This window comes from Conger conger, chromosome 17 (genome assembly GCF_963514075.1).
Source record: "Conger conger chromosome 17, fConCon1.1, whole genome shotgun sequence".
Classification (NCBI taxonomy): domain Eukaryota; kingdom Metazoa; phylum Chordata; class Actinopteri; order Anguilliformes; family Congridae; genus Conger; species Conger conger.
Genome location: NC_083776.1, coordinates 15337035 through 15362551, shown reverse-complemented (window position 1 = coordinate 15362551; position 25517 = coordinate 15337035). Strand labels below are relative to the sequence as shown.

Genomic DNA, 25517 nt, shown 5'->3' with positions numbered 1-25517 from the left:
GCTTCGTTGGTACGGTAGGTTCCCTTGCGCTGGTGTATGTAACAGAGGAGCACGACAGCCAGGCAGATCAGCACCAGGATCACCACGGCGATCACCCCTAGGGAGGGTGAGGTCGCAATTCAGGCTCAACATTGAACAGAACTGGAGGAAGAGCCACTTCAGTCGACTGCTGATTTATATAACCTGCTCAATATATACACTCACCAAGCACTTTATTAGGAACATTTTTACTTTATTATACCTCTTTACCGTAAATCCTCAAATTGTGGTCTTTTATTTACTAAGGCTGCACAAAGCACAGGCCTTTATTTGGGGCAGGCTTGTATTCGAGGCAGGCCTTTATTTCTTATTAGGCTTCTGTTGTAGAATTTTATTCTTAGAAATAAAGTAAAAGGCTACACTTAAAGTGGGCGAACACTGTTCAACACTTCTTGTAACCGTTCAGAAACGCAACTTGAGTAGCTAAAGCTGAAAGCCAAAACAGAGGCGTCTTCATAAAGTAACAACTTGCCAGACACGCCTTCATAAACAATAACAAATTAGCGTAGATAACAGCAAGTTAAGGATCTTTTTTTCCTAAAGTGCGTTTTATTGTGAGACATGCGTTTCGTTTGGAGCAGCATACCGGTAGGCTATCAAAAGATTTTCGCTTTGGTTTGGGATTTAATTTACTTTTGGACTGTTTGATTCTATTGCTAAATGTTAGGACTGATGGGCACTGAAATCTGGGGGGTATTTGATTGTTCACTGTTAAGTTTTATGTAGTTGAAAGAGTGTCGGGATTTCCACCCGTCTGTTTATTGCGAGTCAAGGCAGCCGCTTTCATTCATTCATTGAACGTGCGCTGTGCTGTAAATACATGGAAACCTTATTGCGTAGCCAAGTAGCCTAAATGGAGTTAATTATTAATTTTGCCTGATTTACTTTTTATTAAATTTGTAGGCTGGAATGCCGCGCGGCAACAATTGTGTTTAAATGTATACTGCTTCAGCCTTTGGCAAGCTACTCAGAAGGGGGCGGCAAGCAACTGGTAGCTTGAGAGCAACGTGTTGGAGACCCATGGTGTAGGACAATGACCTTTCATTGGCAACAGTATTAAACCAACCAACAACATAAAATATTAAGAAGAGCTCTTTTATTTCATTGAGTTAAATCAAAACAATGTCTTCTAGTGCTCATGGACTGATAGCCCTACTGGTAGGCAATATTACCCCGGCTTGTATTTGGGGGCCGGCCTTTATTTGTCCGAATCGACCACGCCCCCGGCTATTATCCGAGGCCCAGCTTCAAATAGAATCCCGGACAAAATTTGAGGATTTACGGTATTCACGTGACTATCTAATCAGTCAATGGTGTGGCAGCAGCGCAGTGCATACAGTCATGTAGATACGGGTCAGGAGCTTCAGTTAATTTTCACATCAACCATCAGAATGGGGAATGGCAGAAATGTGATCTAAGTGACTTTGACCGTGGAATTAATAATTGTTGGTGGCAAACAGGGTGGTTTGAGTATCTTGTTAATGAGAGACGCCTTGTTAATGAGAGACATCAGAGGAGAATGACTTGTTCCACACAACAGTGGTATGCAGAAGAACATCTCTGAACACTCATCATAACTTTAAGTGAATAGGTCACAGCAGTAGAAGTCTAAAAAATAAGTCTAATAAATACCTAAAAGTGCTCACTGGGTGTATATTGTGATTAGTCATATACTTTATGATGTGATTAATACATGGACGAGCTGGAGTAGTATTATCTGTGTTTAAGGATTGTTATTTGTTCCCCATGAAATGGCCATGATGAGGAGGTGATGTAAAACATTTTAAATAAGCTTCCGTTATGCTGTAACTGCTACGCCAGGGCAAATTTATGTTCTAGTTTCTCTCAAATAATTGCAAGATAATTATACATATTCCATATTCTGCTAGTTTAACAAGTTATCATGGTGTGTAACATCTTATATAGACTGTGCTGGGGCTCCTAGGCAGGGATAGAAGTGGAAATTATTTTTATGGGGGAAAATGGGGGGAGGGTATGATCATGGTGATTGAAGTACCATCATCAGTGGTAAGATTGTGGTCAGAGAACGGCACGGTTTTGTGGCCCCTGTAATCCCCATTTATCCTGTAATCCAGGATAAGTGGGGTAGATGAGGGCCTCTGGAGTCGATGAGGGCAGCATTCATGTTCTTTTTCACAGTGACAAACAAACACCAACATGGTGCATAAACAGTAGACCTGGGGGCTCATGATCAGTGCAGACTTTGGCGCCATGAGCCATGAGGAGTTTTATTTCCACTCACCTGCCAGGATGGTATTGTAGGATCCATCTTCTGCTTCAACACCTGCTGAGGAATGAAGAAAGCTAGTCAGGTACAGAGTCACAAGCTCACAGAACAACACCTGCCGAGGAATGAAGAAGGCTAGTTGGATACAGAGCCATGAGCTCCCAGAACATGAACTCAACTGAGGATGGAGGAATTTGGAATTTCAAGAGTCAGCTTCAAGAGCTGGGATAGCCTATAGCCTAGTGGGTAAGATCCTTGACTGGGACCGGGAAGGTTTGGATAGAAGCTAAATAATAAACAAAACTAAAAATCACTAGCATTTGGCAAACAGACCACTGATATTTCTCCCAAAAGAGAATGCTTTACTTCCCCCTTTTTCAGCACTAGCCGCCACTACCTAGGCTAGGCCTACTGTATATATTAAATTTTGCACAATTTTATGATATTTGTTATTCAGTCATTCATCTAATTGCATGATCGATCATCAAAGAGGCATTGGAATCAGGGTGAGTAATGATCTGTTTAGGTTACTGAATGCTTTTTGGTAAATACGATTGATATAGCCTACATTTAAGAACATTTAAATTCATTAAAGGGATTAACAATCAAATCACCCTAAGAAACACAATGATTTCATATCTACTGCATATCAGGCAGGTTTGAAGCTCATTTCATACCTTGGAACCCTGATGACTTAAAGCTGAATCTAGTCCCACCCCCCAATTGCCATAGAGATCCATTCAAAATTTAGTAAACAACTCAGATAATAATCCATACTGTATTTTATGTTCAAGCTATTTCAATACATGTATTCTCATGTTTCAATGTTTTTTAATGAGGAATTAATGTCATTCCATCCCATTCCAGTCAGCATGGGAAAAGCCAAATAACTGTCAATTAAGAAGAGACAGATGGCAATTAGCCATCACAAGTTACAATTATAAGGTGCCCCTGCAAAATTCATAAGTGCCTCTGCAAAAAACATCCATTGTATTTGACAGGTATGAGGTGCTTCTCCTTGTATGCATTCCGTTTTGTTGCCAAAAATATTGATGGTTCACTATGCGGCCTCATACAGGCATAACAGTTTTTTTCATAGATCAATCAATGTCTGAATTATCTGTTACACATATCTATTGCAATTATTCAGACACCTGCAGAGTTGAGGAAATGAGATTGCAATTCCTCAAAACAGCCACCAGATGGTGATGGAAATTGCATTTTGAACTTGAGTTTTGGTCTGTTGGGCACATCCTATCTTGAACTGTAATATTACAGGTTTCTAAGAGTTCTGAGAGCTGGCCTTCAAATAGCTTGTCACTAGATCCATACCCTCTGCTTCTGACTGTCACAGGCATCAGCATCTTTGGGCATTCTGAATGGGTGGCCACTGAAAAGACAGCTCACAACCTGCACTTACCCTCCTTGCCTACCACTGAAAGACTAGGATTCTTGTCGTCTGCCACAATTTTCCCCCATTTTGTCCCCATTTGTTTAGAAAAAAGACAGTATTTTGTGCACTACGTCTGCTTTGTCTGTGCCATGCCTCTGTAGTCCTGCAGTACAGTGGTGGAGAATGCAAGTAAATTACAGTTGATTGGGCTAAGCAGGGGCCAATCCCATCATACTGCTTCTTGATAAACACAAGGTCCTCTGGCAGAAATGAGCAATGTTAGCTTAAGGGTGTGGCTCAAGGGCAGTTGTGGCAGTTGTGGCAGTTGTCATGTTTCTTATACTTGTTACCATACAATGCAAAGAAGCTGGTTGAGCAGCATGCCTCCAACAGCCCTGGTGACATTAGATTAGATTCAACTTTGTCAATGCCTTCTAAGGCAATGAAATGCGTCCTTTGTATGAATGCATTGCAGTAAGGGCGCAGCAGATATACCAACAGGAAGAAGGATTATACAGCGTTTAAAAAGCCGGTGGGAAGACTTTATGAATTTGTTCTGCATTAAAATGTTTTGGTGAAAATGAATTGAACAATACTATGGTAGGCAATGAGAACAAAATCATTCCCACAATTACATTGGCGGCGACATTGGCTCAGGTGGTGAGAGCAGTCGTCTGGCAGTTGGAGGGTTGCCGGTTCAATTCACATCTAACCCCCAAATGCTCCCGATGAGCTGGTTGGTGCCTTGCATGGCAGCCAATCGCCGTTGATGAATGACTGGGTGAATGAGAAAGCTTCAATTGTACGGCGCTTTGGATAAAGGCGCTATATAAATGCCAACCATTTACCATTTACATTGGGGTAAATGTACGGCTAATAAACAGAAACACTGAAAACGTAATTTTTTTACTTTTGCATAGCATGAATGCATGTTTGAAGGCTCATTCCATGATTGTTGATGCTAAACAATTTGTTTGAACTGGTTTGAAGCCACATTATTCTGCAATATTACTTCTGATGGTCAGCTGTCCCAGTATTTAAGGTCACACAAACTTTGAGCAGTGTCACAGTGTTAAACACGATGGCACGACAGAAGGAGCTCTCTGAGATTGTTCATAGTGTAAGGCGGAAATTATTAAAATCTGGCATTGTCACTCAGCTTGCTGGCTTCCTCTGGTACGGTGGCAATATGTGGCTGTAAAGTAATTTAACCCCAGGAGCATACACCATTAGCCCCCATCGTCTCTGCACCCATACGGGCAGGAGCCTGTGGGGGAAAAACTCATGCATTGTTCCGAAAACAGCTGTCTTCCTGAACCCCCATAAATCCCCCTCCTATCAGGGAGCGGCATCCTTTACGGTACGGGAAGGTTTCAGAAAGCACGGCCTGTTCTCTTCGACCCCCCTTCCTTACTCCCTCCCTCTCACATCTCCCTCAATCCTCAGTTTCCCTGAAAGTATGCATAAAGCATCAAATGTTTCATGACAAAGTCAGTTTACATAATATTCATGTTTGGTATTATTCTGATTGTTTCAGTGCGACTGGTGCAATGATTTCATTTCTGCAACAGCAAACCTTGGATATCATAACCAACCAGGAACCAAGGAGAAACTGTGTGGAGCTCTGCCCCAGTGAAAGACATGTGCCTCAACCCCCCTGATCAGATCACGTTTCCTGGGAGGCCTGGCTCCAAATTCCAAATGGTTATAAAACGCCAGATGGTTCATTGGTTCATTGCGGACCCATTTTTAGGGTCAAGAACAAAGGCCTGGATTTTGGATTTAAGGAGACCAAACCAACCAATCGGGGAGGATGCAATCAGACTCCCGTGCACACCGTGCACGTCACTTCTATGTACAGGGTGTCTGTAGCCAGACTCCCGTATGTAGCTTTTATTACCAGGTATGACTTTTAAGACTCTGTCATTTGGTTTCCTTTCTAATGCTTTTATATTTTATTTGGAACTAGTGTGTAATTACGTATGTAACCTGCCTGGTAAAATAAATTGTTGAAACTTGATCTGTGTGGTTTCGCTTACTGACACTCAATGTTACACAGGGAATGCTTGGTTACCCCCTCGAGTTGGTCTAGGGAGGATGTAAATTCACGCTTAATGTGTCACGGCGTATCGCACCCGTGGACCTCTGATGGTAAATCACTTGCCTCCGTGTGGTCGTGCATTCATGTCGAGAACAGCTGTAGCTAGTTGGTCTTTTGGGTCCCTAGGCTGTAAACAGATATACCCAAAAGTAGCTATTCCTGCGACGTCTGTAATGACTGCAGATAGAGGACTGTTCAGAAGAGTAAATCTCAGTACAGGATTCCTATAGCGAGCAAGTCAAAATTATGAATAAGACATCTACCAAAGGTAGATAACTAATCTAAATTATTATTCTAAATGGAGTCAGATATAACGAAGGTGAATGCATTGGCCCTATTGTGGAGATTCTTGGTCAGCCCGGACCAGTAAAGAGCGGAAGGCAGAGTGGCACTACAGTCTTTGTATCGTGGCTTATTTATTGGCTGATCTAGACTCTCCGCATAGGGGCCACTAATATTTAACCCTACTAATATTCTTTCAGCAACACCAGAAGGACAAGCATGCTGATACCTTCAGCCCTTGCTAAATTCCGTCGTTGGGTTAGCGTGGGGTTTTACAAGGAGGAGGAGGAGTAGGAGGAGAACAAAGAAACATTAACAAAAAAAAAGCACTCATCCAAACTGTCTAAAACCCTTAAAGACATTCACCCCGCATCTCTCTGCCGCGTCTGCCCCTTACCTGCTTCTTTTAAGCACAGCCTAATCAGGACAAACATGAAACCGCTGCGTCACGCCCCCAAACCCGATAGATGCCACATCACACACGCATGGATACCTGTGCACGCCAAGCCCCAATTAGTTCTCTGGCACATTCGGCACAGCTGTCAGGTTCCTGACACTACAGATCCCTGTAGATGCCAGGGAGGCTAAGAGGATGGAGTGGTTGACCATGTCAAACACTGCAGAGAGGTCAAGAAGGATCAGGACAGAGGAGAGGGAGGTTGCTCGTGCAGCCTGAAGGGACTCATTGACGGAGAGGAGTGGGGTCTCTGTCGAGTGGCCAGGTCTGAAGCCGGACTGCTGGGGGTCCAGCTGGGGGTAACCTATTTTAACAGTTTGGAAATGTTCAATTAATAGCATTTTTAAGACAGTCGTGAATGAAGCATTAAACATAAAAATTATGCATTGAAAAATAAAAGCAGGGTATAATTTGGTAGCTCTTAATAGTGTCACAGTAAGTATATTTTTGAGTGTGGGTCAAGAGCTTATAGCACAGAGTAGCAGTGTGTGCTAGTTGTCAAGAAGGTGAGTTTGTAACCAAATGATTTGATTCCTTAAAATCCTATCATTGAAAATTGGCATCTAGCTGTGTAAATTGGGTGGATCCCCTGGGTGGATTCAATTTGCCTCTGGGTATCCACTTATCAACTAATGGACTGTAAACAATGTAAAAGAATGTGGTCTTTCTGGCAGGGTGTGCTACCTGGCAGGAGAACTGATCAAAGCCCTGAAACAGCGCCATCCTGAGCTGAATATTACTCCGAACGACATACTGTGTGTCCAGATAGCAGGACTGTGCCATGACCTTGGTATGTTTCACAGCCCCTCCGTCAATACATCTTCCTCTTACCCTAAACAGTTGGTATTGCCAGGGACCAGAACAGTAACCCAGTAGCGAGACCACAGGAGTAAGCTTTCAAATCTTAATTTTCTTTGCAGCAGAGTAAACAGGCGAAGGTCGATAGCCAGCAAAAGGTAGCAACAGAGAACAGGCAGTTTGAAAACGAGAGTCCATGCAATGGGTCGGTACACCAGCAAGCCGGTATATCATGGATAATCCAATATGATGTCAAAGTCACAGGCAAAGGGTTGATAACACATGGGCAGTCCAAACAAAAACAGAATCCGTAAACAAAAACCGAGAAGCCAAACAGGGCCGAAAAACTTTTGGTAAAATCAGTACAGAAGGATAAATCTTGAGCTGGAGGTCTAAGGCAAAACAGGCCGTAATGGCAATCAATCAGAAATAAGAGAGTATGGTCAGGACACATAACAATCTGGCAACGAAAGACAGAAACAAAGGGAGTTTAATACATGGACATAACAAGCATGATAACCAGGAAGTTAGTGGAATGACAGGAGACAGAAAGGAAATACATATAAGGACTGGGAAGGCGGAGACACGAAATAAAGCACAATTCTGACGCATTCAGAATCCTGTCCAGTCGAAACAGCCCTGTTGGTGCTGGGTGCGGTCATCTATCCAGACGTCGTCAAATCTGTGTCCGTGTCTGAGCCATAACATGCATCTTCTGTCAGGTTGAAACGGAACACTAATTAGCCTACACTGTCTGTTGATTTGCATCTCTTTCCTTATTGAAGTTGGAGGATAATGTAGTCACGTTATTGCTTGATTTTGTTGCTATCTTTAAATGTTGAAAAAAGTCTGCTATAAGGAGGGTCATCTTCCCTATTGTAATATATTTTATTATTCTTTGGGTTTTATTTTTCCCCAATTGTTATAGTATATATTTTTATTTTTATAGTGACAGTTCTTATCCCCTCTTTCATCCCTCTTGCTGTGGTCAGGACATGACCCTTTTTCCCACACGTTCGATGGAATGTTCATCCCAAAAGCACGCCCGGGTTTGGGATGGAAGGTATTTTTCAACTTCTACTCTTTTGTGTCCTGTTCTTTTGTTGCGTATATATTTTTGCTTTTACATTATTCTACAAACCACACAATGCGTATCGGTTCATGCTGGTGCTTATGCTTATGCTTATCCTTAATGCTGTCTGTCATGTCTGTCTGTCTGTCTGTGCGTGCTCTAGCATGAGACTGCATCTGTGCAAATGTTAGATCACCTGATCGTGGTAAACGGTCTGGAGCCAGTGATGACGCATCATGGGCTGGTGCTGCCTGAGGATTTGATGTTTATTAAGGAACAGATTGCTGGACCCCTGCGTCTCTACAACCCGGGGCGGCCTGTAGCGTAGTGGTTACGGTAAATGACTGGGATAGGCAAGGTTGGTGGTGCTAATCCCAGTGTAGCCACCATAAGATCCACACAGCCATTGAACCCTTGAGCAAGGCCCTTGACCCTGCATTGCACCAGGGGAGGATTGTCTCCTGCTTAGTCTAATCAACTGTACGTCGCTCTGGATAAGAGCGTCTGCCAAATGCCGATAATGTAATGTAACCCAAACACACAGGCCTGCTCTGTATTCTTACAAATCTCTTCTCTAGGGGCTTTTTCTGTGCTAGGATCCAAATATTTTTCTTACTTTCTCATCTCTGCAGTGGCCATATGAAGGAAGACAGCAAGAAAAATCCTTCTTGTATGAGATTGGAACAGTGGAATTGATGTGGACAAGTTTGATTATCTTGCTAGGTGAGTGATTTGGGTGGAAGTGCACTTCATGGAAATTCTGGGGCTGATATCAATATCTTCTCATACGCGAGGCTGATTTCCTGCAACAAAGTTCCCACCTTCTGCACAACAAGAAAGATATAGTGGTGCTCGAAAAGGTTCAAAGAAGGGCAACCAGATAGACATCAGAAAGATTCAAGATGCTTAATCTCTTTAAGATTGGTAAAGGGAGACTTATGGGTGTAATAAGGATCCATTACTCAGACTTCATGTGGACTAATAAGGAAAGCTAGATCATGAGACTTAGGGGTGATTTGATTGAGGCTTTTACATTTCTTAAAGGGATTAACTAAGTGAAGTGCAGACAATTATTCAGGAGTTTGGTTAGCAGAACGAGGGGGCATATTTGGAAATTAGAAAATAATAAAAAATAAAAAATAATTCACACAGAGAGTATGTGGAATAGCTTGCCAGGACATAGTGTAGTGGAGCCAGAAACACAGGGTTTTGAAGGCCAGGATTTATAAATAGATACTATTTAGTGGGACTATTTTCTGGCAGTCTGGAGTTGCTTGTGAAATTACAATGATTGGACTACTCATATCATCATACTCCATCATACACATTCCCCCCATTTTAAAAGACCTAAAGTAATTGGACAGTTGGCTTCTCTGCTTTTTCTGATTACTTGTGTGTTCAATCACTTCCTTAGTGCAGGTATAAGAAATCGGCCAGTATCTAGTCCTGATTCTAGGATTGCCATTGGAGTGACCATGAGGACCAGAGTTAATGAGCCAGCATGCGTGGCCACCATGCATGCCCAAATGGTAACACCGCCACCACCATGTTTCACAGATGAGGGGTTTGCTTTGGATCGTGGGCAGATGGTGGCCACTTTTGGCCTACTCCCTTTTTGCCATCATACTGTTACAAGTCAATCTTGATCTTATCTTTCCAAAATACCTTTTTCCAGAACGCTGCAGCCTCCTTTAGGTTCTTATTAGGAATCTGTAATCTGGCCATCTTGTTTTTGCTGCTTACTAATGGTTTGCATCTTGCAGTGTGGCCTATTTCTGTTTGTGATATCTTCTGCAGACAATAGTCACATCCACACCTGCCTGATGAAGAGTGTTTCTGACCTGCTAGACAGGTGTTTGCGGTTTTTCTTTATTTGGTCATCAACTGTAGACCTCTTTCTTCTTTGGCAGCTCCTTTTACTGAGCTCACCAGTTCTTAATTATGTTCCAAGTAGTTTATTTTGGTAAGCCTAATATATCTCTGATGGGCTTTTCCTATTTCTCAGCCTTATAATTGCTTCTTTGACTGTCAACTGTCACTGAAAACTCTGGTCCTCATGTTGGCAAATTCCAATGACAGACTCCAAAGGCAATCCAAAGCCTATAATCAAGACTTGATACTGAAATCTTTCTTATACCTGCACTAAGGAAGCGATTGAATACACCTATCACATCAGAACAGCTGAGAAGCCAACTGTCCAATTACTTTTGGTCTCCTAAAATGGGGGGACTATGTATAAAAAAGGATGCAATTCCTATATGGATGGCCTGATGATGTACTTACAGTACCTTCAAATTGAAGGTGACAGTCTGTATTTTAATCTCATTTTATTAATTATTTCATTTTAAATCCAATGTGCTGCAGAGCCAAAAGAAAATCAATTGTGCCACTGTCCAAATACTTACAGACCTCACTCTACATAGTTTATTCTTGGTGGGTCTCTGAGAAATAATTCAAAAAGTACTTGCTGTGTTTTACCAAAAATATAGCTTAAAACTAAATGAGTATTAAGCTTTAATCAGTTCATAACTATTCGACGATGATGTTATTGTTCATCCCCAATTTAGATAATTTTTTATTCATATGGAACTAGTACTTTTTGTTCCTGTGAATTTTTGGGTTTTGCTTCAGAAACTGCATTTTTAATGTCACACCAAGTTTTCAATGGAGTTGAGGATTGAGCTGGCTACTCCATTACCTCAATCATTTTTGTCTGGAACCAAGATGTTGCTCACTCACTCATGTGTTTGGGGTTGTTGTCTTGTTGAAACACCCATTTCTGAAGTACTGTCGATGACCACTAGACCAGAAAATAACAATTTTACTCTCATCAGTCCACAGAATGTTACGCCATTTCCCTTTGGGCCAATCGATGTGTTCCTTGGCTAATTTTTACCGATTCTGCACATGCGGTTTTTTCAACAATGGTGCCTTACGGGCGGCTTCTTGCTGATAGCTTAGCTTCGATCATACGTCTTCTGACTAACAGCACTTGTAATTCTAGATCATCTTTGATCTTTCTGGAACTGATGAATGGCTGAATCTTCATCATTCTGACTACACTTCGATCAGTTTTAACAGTAGTTGCTCATTTTCTTCCACGTGTTTTGGGTTTTTGTTACCATTTTAAAGTATTTGAGATCATTTTAGCTGAGCATCCTATAATTTGCTGCACTTCTTTATACGTTTTCCCCTCTCTTTTTAATTAAATGACGTTGGTCCTCCGAACAATGTTTCTTTGCAATTCAGAAGGAAATATACTTTATAACAATGCGCGAAACATTTTCTTCCCTTCTTCCTTCATAAAGGACAATTAATGACATCTGTTTTTATTTAAATCCACACTGCTATTATTTTGAACACGCCCCTTTCAATGAATGTGTCAATTACTCAGAACAAGCAGTGTGACAGTTTGCCAGTTACTGATAAATTGTATTAAATTTTTTTAACCAATATCCAATTTCCATAATCTTTACAAACTTCTCTTTTTGTCATTAGAGACTCCTATTACCTGGGCATGCAAAATAGCTTCGACCACCAACGCTTCCTGAAGTTTTTACGTGTGTGTAAGGCGGGCGGAATGAAGCACATCTGCCCTAGAGACAAGGTACTGGTGCCACCGTGCAGAGACCAGGACCCCACACACCACATTGTGAAATGGGATCTATTGTATCTGGAATAAATGTGTAAGCCTCACACGAACCCAACGACAGAATTTATCGAGGGTGAAGGTATCTGTGTGCATGTCCTTCTGATCTGAATGGGGTTAGTAGGGTTAAATGTTAATGGTTAATGACTAGATCAGCCAATAAATAAACCAAGTTACAAAAACAGTAGTACCACTCTGCCCTCCGCTTTCTACTGGTCCGGGAATCTCCATAATAGGGCCAATAAATCTACCTTTGTATTTATTATCTGACTCCATTTTAATAATAATTCAGATTAGTTATCTAGCTTTAGTAGATTTCTTATTTATTTATTTAGACTTGATCGCGCCGTCACCCAGTGCAAGGAACCTCGGCGTGGTGATGGACAGCAGACTGTCCCTTTCCGAGAACATTGCGGCGGTGACCCGGTCTTGCAGGTTCTTCCTCTACAACATACGGAGAATCCGCCCCTTTCTCACCCCCTACTCGACCCAGCTCCTGGTCCAAGCGATGGTTCTGTCCCGCCTGGACTACTGCAATTCCCTCTTGGCTGGCCTCCCAGCGTCCGCCATCAGACCCCTCCAACTCATCCAGAATGCAGCAGCTCGTCTGGTCTTCAACCTTCCCAAATACTCACACGTCACCCCCCTGCTTACTTCCCTCCACTGGCTGCCTGTCATGGCTCGCATCAAATTCAAAACATTGGTGCTAGCCTTCCAAGCAGTTAAAGGGTCTTCCCCAGCTTATCTGCAAAAAATCATCAGACCCTACACCCCTGCCAGACCTCTTCGTTCAGCCTCCACAGGCCGCTTGGCACCTCCCCCTCTCAGAACCTCCACCTCACGCTCACGACTACTGTCTGTTCTGGCTCCACGGTGGTGGAACGATCTCCCCGTTGAGGTCAGAACTATAGAATCTCTCCCCACCTTCAAGCGCAAGCTGAAGACACACCTCTTCAAGCAGCACCTCTCCCCATCCCTCCCTACCTCCCTGTGAACCTTAATTGTTGTCTCTGTGACTTGCTTTGTGTATCGGTATTTTTAGTTGGTTAGGTAAGCAGTGTTTGGATAGTTAACTTTGGTGACTTTTGCTCTGTTGTTTGTTTGTTTGTCTGTTCAAAAAAAAAAAAAAAAAAAAAAAGGCCCTTGTCCTTATCTTTGTTGTACAGGTAGCAGTTGAAATTGTACTTACCTCTAGGGTCTTTCAGCGAACTTATCCCTGGTTATGGGTATGCACTTTGTTGTACGTCGCTCTGGATAAGAGCGTCTGCCAAATGCCAATAATGTAATGTAATGTAATGATCGCTTAAGGAATCCTGTACCATAACAGACTCCCTGAACAGTCCTCTGCATGCCTCACAAGCTGGCTAGATATCTACAGTCATTACAGAGGTCGCAGGAATAACTGCTATTGGGTGTAGCCGATGGCGGCTCAGGGACCCAAGAAGACCAACATTAGCTATGACTGTTCTGGACATGAATGAACTGACAAGCGGAGGCGATTGATTTACTGTCAGAGGTCTACAGGTGCAATATGCCATGATACATTAAGCGTAAATTTGCAATCTCCCTAGACCAACTCTAGGGAGTAACCAACAATGTATTTTACCAGGCAGGTTACTTACTTAATCACATTCAATTCCAAATTAAATATAAATAAAAGTTTTACAAGAGAAACCAACTTGCAGAGTCTTAAGAGTCATACCTGACAAAGGCTATATGCACTATGTGGGTCTGGCTATAGACACCACAACATAAATCAACATGCATTATGTGCATGGGAGTCTGACTACATTCTCCAGTATATAAAAACTACACTAAATAGTGTTTTCATTTTACTGTGGAAAAAACCTAAAGGTGCTGAAGAAGTTAATATGAAGAGGTGAAGAAATGGCTAAACATAAGAATGCTCAAGGAATATGCCCACACATGAAATACTGTAATTATGGCTGACCCATATGCTCTTTGCATGTGAGGGCATTCACCAATACCTGTACCAATACCTGTCCATTCACCAATGTAACTGAAAACAATTACAACATTGAGTAATCCAGCAATAATGTACATTGTAAAAAAATGTTATACCATGTCAATGTGAATGGGAGGCATGACAAGTGTGTTCTATAATATTTTAACTTTGAAGCAAAATTCAAATTCTTTCCAAGTATCAGAACAACAATGCTACAATACATGCTTTTATAACCTCAAAATGTATTTAATCTCTGAGATTTTTTTTTTTTTTAAGTCCTATAGTTTTTTGTTTTTTTATATATATTGTTGGTCACTGTTCTTGGCAGTGTTATTTTTACAGAGACTGAAAATATATACATTACATTACATTACATTATTGGCATTTGGCAGACGCTCTTATCCAGAGCGACGTACAACAAAGTGCATACCCATAACCAGGGATAAGTTCGCTGAAAGACCCTAGAGTCTATAGAGTCAATTCCTTATTCCTTATAGTCTCCGTTTCATGCTAATAACACTATTTTCCCTCCGGAGGCCAGAGACACCTTGTGGTGTCACAAAGGAATTTGTGGCTGCAAATGATAGTCTGTGGTCTGTGGACGGGGTCTGTAGTGTAGTGGTCAAGGTAGATGACTAGGACCTGCAAGGTCGGTGGTTCGATCCCTGTATCTGTGTCCAAATCCATGAATGCATCTTTGTAAACTTTGAAGATCAATGCATTTTTGAAGCAGCCTTAATTAGGCAACATAAATTGTATTGGTCGACGCTTGACAAGGCTGTATTAGGGATGTGAATCATGTATTAGGGATGTGAATCATATAACAGTCATTTAGTTTAATGCAGTAGAATAATTGCATCCCTCACTGACATTTTGTCACTCGTTTAGGATCAGCTTGGCCTGGAGCTGATGGAGAGCTGAGATGATGATGAAGATGAAGGTGGTAGTCTGAGGGGGAATCTTATTTACATATATATTTATTTGTGTTTTATGGGGAATAGTGCCTTGACTGCAAAAGTAAAACTCTTCTATATAGCAGGTGGTGGTGTTCAGATGGGAGATGGCTGTTCATAAACTAAAGGGAAGATTATAAAGAAAATGTACTAAGCGACATATGACGCATTCTGCCCAGGAAACATGTGCCGTATGTATCAAACTGCCTCACGGGGCTAGAACCGCAGTACGCATGTGAGCTAGGTGACTCACCTCAAGCTGCGCTTATGTTAGTGCGTATGCATTCAATGGTGGATGGTGGATCCCGCCAATAAAGGGAGGAGATATTATACGTGTGGCTGATTATGTATTCCATTGAATTTACAAAAATTCACACAAATTAGCGAATTGTACCTGAAATTTCTCCACCTCTAAAGAGCAGGCGTAGACTGAGACACAAGACAGAAACACAGACATAGGCTGCGAAGATATACTGAAATAATCTTCACAGCAAGAACACTATTTCAACCCCCAGAGCAAGAAATCATCAAACAGATTATTAATAGTAAATATTATTTAATGATGTCAGCCAAGCAATAATTAAGGCTGGGTGTTTGTCACAGAAAATATTTACAAAATAATTTATTAAATTAAGCAATATCTCATGCAAAGCAATTGGAAGCGACTGGAATAACGTGCTCAACTGTAGTGACAGTAACTGAAGTAAAAAAAAACAATGTTAATCACAGAAAGAACGTGTGTTTGTTTGGATTAGTTATCCTCGAAAACAATCGCGGAGAAGAAACTGGGAATTAAAGGGACCGCCAATGTAAAACCCCACAGCTAACCCAATGACGGAATTTAGCGGGGGCCGAAGGGGGTTTTGCGTGCTTGTCCTTCTGGCGTTGCTGGGAGAACATTAGTTGGGTTAATTATTATCCTCCGTACAAGAACAGAGCACAATGATGTTTAAGAATATACTGGGTCCGTTGCCATGGGTCGGATATGGATTGACCTGCCCCATGTCCCGCTTATAGCTGGCCAGAAACGGATCAGTACAATTCTTAATATTCTCCGTTCTCAAACGGGGCCGTATTGTACGCTTAGTGGTTACTATAGTTTTACTCGTTTATCTGACTCCATTTAAAATATAATTTAGAAATTTGGGTTTGCAACTTACGCGGACCTCGGGAGTGATTACATTCGACTTGTACCTGCGCCACCATTACTCAATAGATGCTCCCGGGATTAGCATTACTGCTGAAATCTCAGTTCGGTGGAGAACTCAGAGGCTGAGGGTCCAATCAACACAATACATGCAAACCTGCCATGATATTTGCGAGCCCAGGTCGGCGTAGCATTGTCTGGGCTCCTTAGAGCTAATTTGGCAGGAACCAGCCGTAACGCCCATGGGTTCCCTTCGCACCAGATTACAAGAGCCTTGCGTCGCCCGACCCTTTAAGGGACAGAAATTGCTGGCCTCACAACTTAGAACTATCACAGGTGTACCGCCCCGCCGATCGGTCGGTCTTTTGGCCACCATTTCCCCCTGAGTATTTCAGTTGTAATTTAGGCTGAAAAGGTACAAGATGAATTAGAGTCATGGAGATCACGCAAATTACAAACAAAATAGTTTATTCGCAGACAGGTAGGTTATTAGCTTTAGAATATCACAATCAAGTATAAAATACACAAATTAAGAATAGAGATAGAGTAAATAATCATACCTAGCCTGCTTGGACTACACACAAACACAGAGTATAGAATATGCCGTATGGAAAGTCGAATACGATCTTCCTGATACTTACATACACGTACATACATACACAAGACATGTTGTGTGGGAAGTCGAATACGATCTTCCCAGATTGGTCTGTCTCCCTTGCTTTTATGCCAAATCATACGTTTGGAACCAGGCGGCAGTGCCATAAATCAACCTGGAGGGGTGGTCAAATCTGGAATTTAGACCCCCACCGTTGGGGGTTGTTGAGTAGGGAAAATTAGATGATTACCAGGAGAGGACGTGTAGGTTTTCCCTTGGGATACTGAAACTATAGTTTATTAAATTCCATTTGGTATGAAATGTATCTCATCCGATTCCTTGATTTTATCAGATCACATCCATACCAAACAGATTACCCTTATGTTTTATTATGTTGCAGTTATCGTGAAACTTCCCTCCTGATTATCCATTTTACATGCAATTCCTGTTACCATTACATAAGACTTAATGCAATAATACAAGGATCACATGGGCAATGTTTTCAAGGTGTTACCGGGTCTATTTACTATCTTAATAGCAGTTTTGAATATTTAATCTAAGAGAGCAGTCACCGGTGTAATGACAGCAGTGCCCAAATGAGGGCACTGTGGCATTGTCCGGAGTCTTCCCCCTTGGAAGTGACCAGGTATGGGGTCACAGGGAGGTCACCAATGTTTGGGAGGATTCTTTTCCCATGACCCAACTGGCCTTGGACCACTCATACATCTTAACTCCCCAATAGGTAGTCTAAACAACATTGGAACCCCAGCTCTCAGGCCCCTCACACATGGCAGCCCTTCCTGACCTTAACCACCATGCTACAGGCCGCCCCATCATATCTATGAATGCTGTAGTTGGGAGTTTTCATGATAACTGCATTATGCTGTAAATATGTCTTTGTGCCTCTCATGGTAATATACCTTTGGGATAAACCTGATTTGGGTGAATGAAAGGAAAGGAGACATCCCAGACTGTTTGGTTTCTTCTCCTTATCTCCGAAATCCAGGCCTTAGAGTTCTTGACCCTAAAAGTGAGTCATCCATCTATAATTTACAGCTAGGCCCACCAGGCAGGGGGCTAAAACACATGGCTTCTACAGAGACAACTTTTGCCTAGTTTCCCCTCGGCTCCTGAATGGTTATGCTATCAAAGGTAGACTGTTACAAAAACTAGACCATTACACCAGTCGCACTGAACCAATCAGAATAACACCAAACATCAACATATTCTGACCTGGGATTATCATGAAACATCTTTATACCATCTCCAGTACTCCTGTACTCAAATCCTGTAGGAATGTGAGAAAAGGGGGGCCCCCAGGGCCTAAGAAGGTGCCTCTAAGAATCCTTCTCTAGCTCTCCCCCACAGGCATGTGTGCCAACGGTGGGGGCTAGCAATGTATGTGTCATGGTGGGAGGTAATTCTCACTGGTGCCACTAGTTGGCCGAGGATAATTGTTTCCACCTGTTCCTCGTTTACGCCAGGGGAATTACCTCCCGGGAGAGTATTTAAGACCAGCAGGGACTAGTTTCTGTGCTTTTGTGTTCAACCGTTCGCCCTTGGCACAAAGCCGGTAAGGCGCCCGGTAGACTCTAACCCTATACGAGTCAGGTACGGTGCTGGTGGATAATTCTCTCATTGCTAAAAAGGAGAAATATCTAAAAGGTAAGGAAGGCGTACAGCTGGAAGTGTTGTGTGTGCTGGCGCCTTCCTCAAGGGTTTTGTTTTTCTTTTGGACTCGTGTGAGTCGATGGTAGAGGGACGTTGTCCCCGGTGTGTATTTTGGTTTGCATTTTTGTCCCGAGCTGCGCCTCGAGGTTTTTATTTTCGTGCCTAGCTTTTCTCGCTAGGTTGTATTTTCTTTTGGTTTTCACTCAGTGCCCAGCTATTTGGCACGGTACCAAAGTATTGGTTCGCCCTAGTTACTTAAGGGTTGTTTTACGTTCTCTAGCCGTTTTTGAGCTACTTCTCTGTTTACGATTTCTAAGTTTGGTTTGTTTAATTTCCTTTCCTCCCATTGTTCCGGGAGAAGTCCTGTTCCTAGCTGGGTATCCCTATTTCGGTTCTCCCTGGGATTTAGTGACTGACACGTTCGCGTGTCGGTTAAGAAAGGTTCTACCTTTGGTCGCCCCTGGCTCTCCGCTTAGCTTCCAACGCTACAGAACACAAAAGCCACCATGGAGAGACCAGCGACCAGTACTGGAAGGGAGATGGGAGACTCCCCACTAGAAGCGGTGGTAGCCGCTCAGCAGGCTATGCTAGCTAGGCAGGGGCAGGCGCTGCAGGAATTGCACACCCAGCAGACAGCTACCACCGAGCAGCAGACCATGGTTTTTCAGAGGCAGGACGAGATCCTGTCTAGGCTGGGCAGGCAGCAAGAGGTGTTGATGGAGCTTGCCGATAGTTTTCGATTACTGGCAAGCGAGTTCCATTCCCCACAAGCTCAGGCACCACATCCCTACAACCCTCAGCCACTCACTTCCTCCCCATCTACGGGATCCGCATCTCAGCCCAGTTCACCACTAAAACGGGAACCTAAGTTACAGTTGCCGTTGCGGTACAGGGGAGAGGCGGGTAGATGTAGGGGGTTTCTTTCCCAGTGCTTAATTTTTTTTAAAGCCCAACCCTCACGATTCTCAACCGAGGATTCCCAAGTAGCGTTTATTTTATCCCTGTTGACCGGGACCGCTCTGGCCTGGGCAGATCCGCTGATTCGGGCACAATCCCCCCTAATGAGCAGCTCCCAGCTCCTAATGCAGGAGATGACAAGAGTATTCGACCACAATGTCACGGGTAAAGAGGCGGCGGCCCGATTAACGTGGATGAGGCAGGGAACTCAGAGTGTGGCAGAGTTTTCAGTGGCGTTCCAGGCTCTGGCAGGGGAGACGGGGTGGGCGGACGAACCGCTAATGACACTCTTTACATGTGCACTGTCAGACTCGGTCAGGGACGCGCTGGCCACAGTGGAGCCACCGGGGAATTTAGGCTCACTAATATCGACAGCGATTCGTATTGATAACCGGGTTCGGGAACGTGAGCGAGAGAGAGCCGGCAGAATGGGCAGTTTCAATTGGCCGGTTCCGCCCTCCCTGAGCCAGTTTACAGAGGCGGAGCAGAGACAGGGGGTACACAAATTGGAGGAACCCATGCAGCTTGACAGCACCACGCTGGCGCGTCCTAGGAGGCGGCCTGGGAGAGAATGGTCGTGCTTCTTTTGTAAACGGCCAGGGCACTTCATAAAAAACTGTCCTAACCGGAAAGCAAAAGAGCAGTCCCACTAGTGGAGCGAGAGTCACTAGTGGGACCAGGTGCAGGTATTAGCTTTCGCACAGTGCTTCCCGTCGAACTGACGTGGAAGGGGGCCGTAGTGAGGACAGAAGCTTTTATCGACTCTGGGGCAGTGGACAACTTTATTGACCGTCAGTGGGCTAGGCAAAATAATCTGCCGGTTCGGTCTATACCGCAGCCCCAATCCATTACGGCGCTGGACGGCCGCCCATTGGGTTCCGGGGTGGTTCGTCACAAAACGGAGCGAGTGGTTATGCGTATCCCGTTTGGGGGGCACCGGGAACGTATATATTTTTATTTGGTGGAATCTCCGGTTTATCCGATTATTTTAGGACATGTCTGGTTGGTAAAGCATCAGCCACAAATAAACTGGGGTAACGGGAGCAACCCGGTGTCCCGGTGGGGTCCGCAGTGTGATGAGCACTCCAATCATGTGTATAACTCCTCGACCCCTCCTATTGAGACTGACATAGGGTCCGAATTGGACGAGGAGGAGGCTAGGGAGCCCCATAATCCTAGTGTCAGGGTACCTGAGGGGGAGGAGGAGCAGGAGGGGAGTCTGGAGTGGGACTCCATGTGTGATTGGAATCGTCTTACTGACGACGGGGAGGGCAGTGAGGGCTCTGATTGGGACACTGAGAGCTTGTTTCAGACCTCAGGTAGTGGGGGTGAGGAACGTATGGTTGGGGCTATCGAATTTCCGCTACCAACCAACGTTCCGAGGGTATATGGCGAGCTGGCAGAAGTATTCAGGAAGCAGCGCGCGACCACACTACCACCGCATCGGTCATACGACTGTGTGATCGAGTTACACCCAGGGACAGTCCCACCCCGGGGCGCACTCTATTCTTTGTCAGTGCCTGAGAGCAAGGCAATGAAAGAATACATTCGCGAAGCCTTAGCGAATGGTTTTATCAGACCATCGTCGTCACCAGCGGGAGCGGGATTTTTTTTTGTTAAAAAGAAGGATGGCAGTCTTAGGCCGTGTATTGATTACCGGGGGCTAAACGCGATCACAGTCAAGAATAGATATCCCTTACCGCTGATGAACTCTGCGTTTGAGCGCCTGCAGGCGGCATCGGTGTTCACAAAATTAGATCTCCGTAACGCGTACAATTTGGTACGCATACGAGAGGGCGACGAATGGAAGACCGCGTTTAACACACACTCTGGCCATTATGAGTATCGCGTCATGCCATTCGGTCTTACCAACGCCCCCGCAGTGTTTCAGGCGTTAGTAAATGATGTGCTCAGAGAAATGCTGGAGAGGTTTGTATTCGTCTATCTGGATGATATCCTGATCTTCTCCGCCACTATCTCTGAGCATATTCGCCACGTGAGACTAGTGTTGTCGCGTCTTTTGGAGGCTCGCCTTTTTGGGAAGGCTGAAAAGTGCGTGTTTCACGCTAATTCGGTATCTTTCCTGGGGTTCATTGTATCTGCGGGGAAAACAGAGATGGACCAGAATAAAATCTCTGCGGTAAAGAATTGGCCTACCCCGGAATCGGTTAAGCAGGTGCAGAGGTTCCTAGGCTTCGCCAATTTTTACCGTCGTTTTATCCGTAATTTTAGCACCGTAGTCGCACCCATTACCGCGCTCACAAAGAAGGTCCCGACGCGTTTTGTATGGACAGCTCGTGCGGAAGCTGCGTTCATTGAGTTAAAGAATAGGTTCTGTTCGGAACCTATTTTAATAACTCCGAATCCCTCCCTACCATTCATTGTAGAGGTTGACGCCTCTGAGCTGGGGGTAGGGGCTATTTTGTCTCAACGGTCCCCCCAAGACCAAAAGGTGCACCCTTGTGCGTTTTTCTCGCGGTCGCTGTCCCAACCCGAGAGAAACTACGATGTGGGAGACAGGGAGCTGCTAGCGGTCAAACTAGCTTTGGAGGAGTGGCGGCATTGGCTGGAGGGGGCGGAGCATCCGTTCACAGTGTGGACGGACCATAAAAACTTGGAGTATATTCAATCAGCTAAGACTCGCAACTCGCGCCAGGCCCGCTGGGCGCTGTTTTTTGCGCGTTTTTCTTTTACTGTGACGTACCGCCCCGGGTCCAAGAACACCAAGCCAGATGCCCTCTCACGGGTTTTTGACAAGGCGGATAGGGAGCACGAGCCTGAACCCATTCTGTCCGGGGCTCAAATTGTGGCGCCTGTGGTTTGGAAGGTGGAGTCGGCAGTGCGGAGAGCACTGCGCCAAGATCCGGGTCCAGGGGGGGGTCCACCTAGTAGCCTTTTTGTGCCTGCGGGGGTCCGTTCCCAAGTACTACAATGGGGACATGCCTCACGGCTGGCGGGGCATCCCGGGGTCCACCGCACCAAAGATTTGGTGTCTCGACGGTTCTGGTGGCCCGGGATGGAAAAGGATGTCCGGGAATTCGTAGCCGCGTGTCCAGTTTGCGCACGCAGCAAGGGCTCCCATCGACCACCATCAGGGTGGCTACGTCCGTTACCCATCCCGAAGCGCCCATGGAGTCACATCGCACTAGACTTTATCACGGGGTTGCCACCATCGGACGGTAAAACGGTCATTTTAGTGGTGGTGGACCGTTTTTCCAAGGCGGCTCATTTTGTGGCACTGCCAAGATTACCATCGGCAGGGGAGACCGCTAGGTTGGTGGTAGATCATGTGTTTAGACTTCACGGTCTCCCACAGGACGTGGTTTCTGATCGCGGACCCCAGTTCGCTTCCCGGTTCTGGCGTGCGTTCTGTTCTCTGTTGGGGGCCTCGGTGAGCCTTTCGTCTGGCTTCCACCCAGAGACCAACGGACAGACAGAACGAACTAACCAAACTCTCGAGAACACGCTCCGGTGTCTGGCTATGGACAACCCCACGTCATGGAGCCGCCAGCTCACGTGGGCGGAGTACGCCCACAATACCTTACTAAATGTGTCCACAGGTCTCTCACCGTTTGAGGTACAATTCGGCTATCCCCCGCCTCTGTTCCCGGAGCTAGAGAGAGGGGGCGCAGTGCCCTCTGCTGAGGCCTTTGTTCGGCGGTGCCGGGCCACTTGGAGGAAAGTGCGAGTGGCCCTTTTAAGAGCTACGGCCAACCAGAAAAGGCTGGCCGACAGGCATCGTCGAGCAGCGCCCTGCTATAGGGTGGGGCAGCGGGTATGGCTGTCCACACGTGATCTGCCATTGAGGGTCGAGTCGCGTAAGCTTGCCCCTCGATACGTGGGGCCTTTTAAAATTATTAGGAAGATCAACCCCATCACGGTGCGCCTCCAGTTGCCTCGCTCTATGAGGATCCACCCTACCTTCCATGTTTCCCGTCTCAAGCCCGTGTCGACGAGCGTACTGGCACCTGCGGAAGTTCCTCCACCACCCCCTCGATTAATTGACGGGGGCCCGGCCTACACCGTCCGTCGCATCCTGGCGGAACGTCGCGTAGGCAGCGGGAGACAATACCTTATAGATTGGGAAGGTTTCGGGCCGGAGGAACGCTGTTTGGTTCCCTCTAGGGATACTTTAGACCCCGAACTGATTCGTGAATTTCACAGGCGGGGGGCTAAAGGAGCGTCTGGGGTCGCTCCTTAGTAGGGGGGTCCTGTCATCGTGGGAGGTAATTCTCACTGGTGCCACTAGTTGGCCGAGGATAATTGTTTCCACCTGTTCCTCGTTTACGCCAGGGGAATTACCTCCCGGGAGAGTATTTAAGACCAGCAGGGACTAGTTTCTGTGCTTTTGTGTTCAACCGTTCGCCCTTGGCACAAAGCCGGTAAAGCGCCCGGTAGACTCTAACCCTATACGAGTCAGGTACGGTGCTGGTGGATAATTCTCTCATTGCTAAAAAGGAGAAATATCTAAAAGGTAAGGAAGGCGTACAGCTGGAAGTGTTGTGTGTGCTGGCGCCTTCCTCAAGGGTTTTGTTTTTCTTTTGGACTCGTGTGAGTCGATGGTAGAGGGACGTTGTCCCCGGTGTGTATTTTGGTTTGCATTTTTGTCCCGAGCTGCGCCTCGAGGTTTTTATTTTCGTGCCTAGCTTTTCTCGCTAGGTTGTATTTTCTTTTGGTTTTCACTCAGTGCCCAGCTATTTGGCACGGTACCAAAGTATTGGTTCGCCCTAGTTACTTAAGGGTTGTTTTACGTTCTCTAGCCGTTTTTGAGCTACTTCTCTGTTTACGATTTCTAAGTTTGGTTTGTTTAATTTCCTTTCCTCCCATTGTTCCGGGAGAAGTCCTGTTCCTAGCTGGGTATCCCTATTTCGGTTCTCCCTGGGATTTAGTGACTGACACGTTCGCGTGTCGGTTAAGAAAGGTTCTACCTTTGGTCGCCCCTGGCTCTCCGCTTAGCTTCCAACGCTACAGAACACAAAAGCGCTACAGTATGCTCCAGGAGAGGGAAGTCAGCAAGCTGACCAGCGCATGAGACCAAATGTTACTTATGACTGGCTTACACCAACAAAATAGAAAATCACCTGTGACTTCTATGATCAACACTAAATACGTGTTTTAACTGTGCGGTTTAAGATCTGCCTATTTTGCTAAATTCGGTTCCTAGGAAGTCCCGTTCACTGATTACGTAATGAGCTGTTGCTCATTTGTGTGTAATTTTGTTTTGTTTTTAAATCATTGTAATTCACAAAAACAGCAATATACTTTTTTTTTTTTGAAACATTCAACTCACTCTCACAATTTTTTTGTCAGAGTGTAGGCTCCTAAAAAGGTAAAGGTTCTTTTCTACATATAGCTTTAAACTTTAAATTCTGCTAATAGGATAGTAAGCAATCCTTAAGGACATTATGTGTCGGCATCTTGAGATAAGAATAACTTAATTAATTTCAGCTAAAATCTGGTTTACATTTTGTGCATTTGGAGTGACCGTAATGTGGTGTTTTTGGTGTGTTTTTATTTTATTTATATATTCATTCTTTTATTCTTGTCCTCCTTGCTTTGAGGTCTGATTCATTGTTCTCATGTGGTTCTCATGCAGTTGATACTGATGTCCATCTAGGTTGAGATCCACAATAAGCTATGGTCAGCACTTGATTTTCCATGCTTGAAAACAAAGCTCCCTGAGATTTTTATTTAGAAAACCATGAGAATAAGAACTTTGTTGGGAGGCATCATTATCACACTTTCATGTATGTCTCAGTCTGTATTGACTCTGATGTACATGTAACTGCAGCTGGGAAATAAATAAAATTACACTGATTTAGATTAGACTGTCGCCTGTATTTTTATGTTTTTTCACTTTCATTGAATGCCTGACTGCTGTTTGGTTACACTCAGTTGTCTCTTTCACCATTACTAGACCTTGATATTATTTTAGCAGTTCAGCTTTCCCAGATTTCTAAAGTATTGTACCCTTGGTGTATTAAGATTTCATAATTATTGGTAATCATTTACTATTTATAACAGCACAGAGTATTTTCCTGAAATGTTCACAAGGTTAAGGAACACATTTCTCTTTCCATACTTCACCACCTGGACCCTCCCTCCCGCTCCAGTTCCAGTTGGCGGTCTGTGTGTGCACTAGTTTTGTATATACATACGAACTTATAAGGTGTGGAACTTACTTCACTG

At 44.5% G+C, this 25517-nt stretch overlaps 1 protein-coding gene across 1 annotated transcript in view; it reads left to right on the top strand.

Annotated features, from left to right (window-relative positions):
- LOC133116921 (deoxynucleoside triphosphate triphosphohydrolase SAMHD1-like) overlaps nt 1-14926 on the top strand; it is a 39889-nt gene extending 24963 nt beyond the window's left edge. The window contains 6 exon segments of the mRNA XM_061226933.1: nt 8311-8381; nt 8554-8709; nt 9023-9068; nt 9071-9113; nt 11889-11997; nt 14894-14926. Coding sequence (XP_061082917.1) covers nt 8311-8381; nt 8554-8709; nt 9023-9068; nt 9071-9113; nt 11889-11997; nt 14894-14926 — 458 coding nt within the window.
- The last annotated feature ends 10591 nt before the right edge of the window (nt 14927-25517 follow it).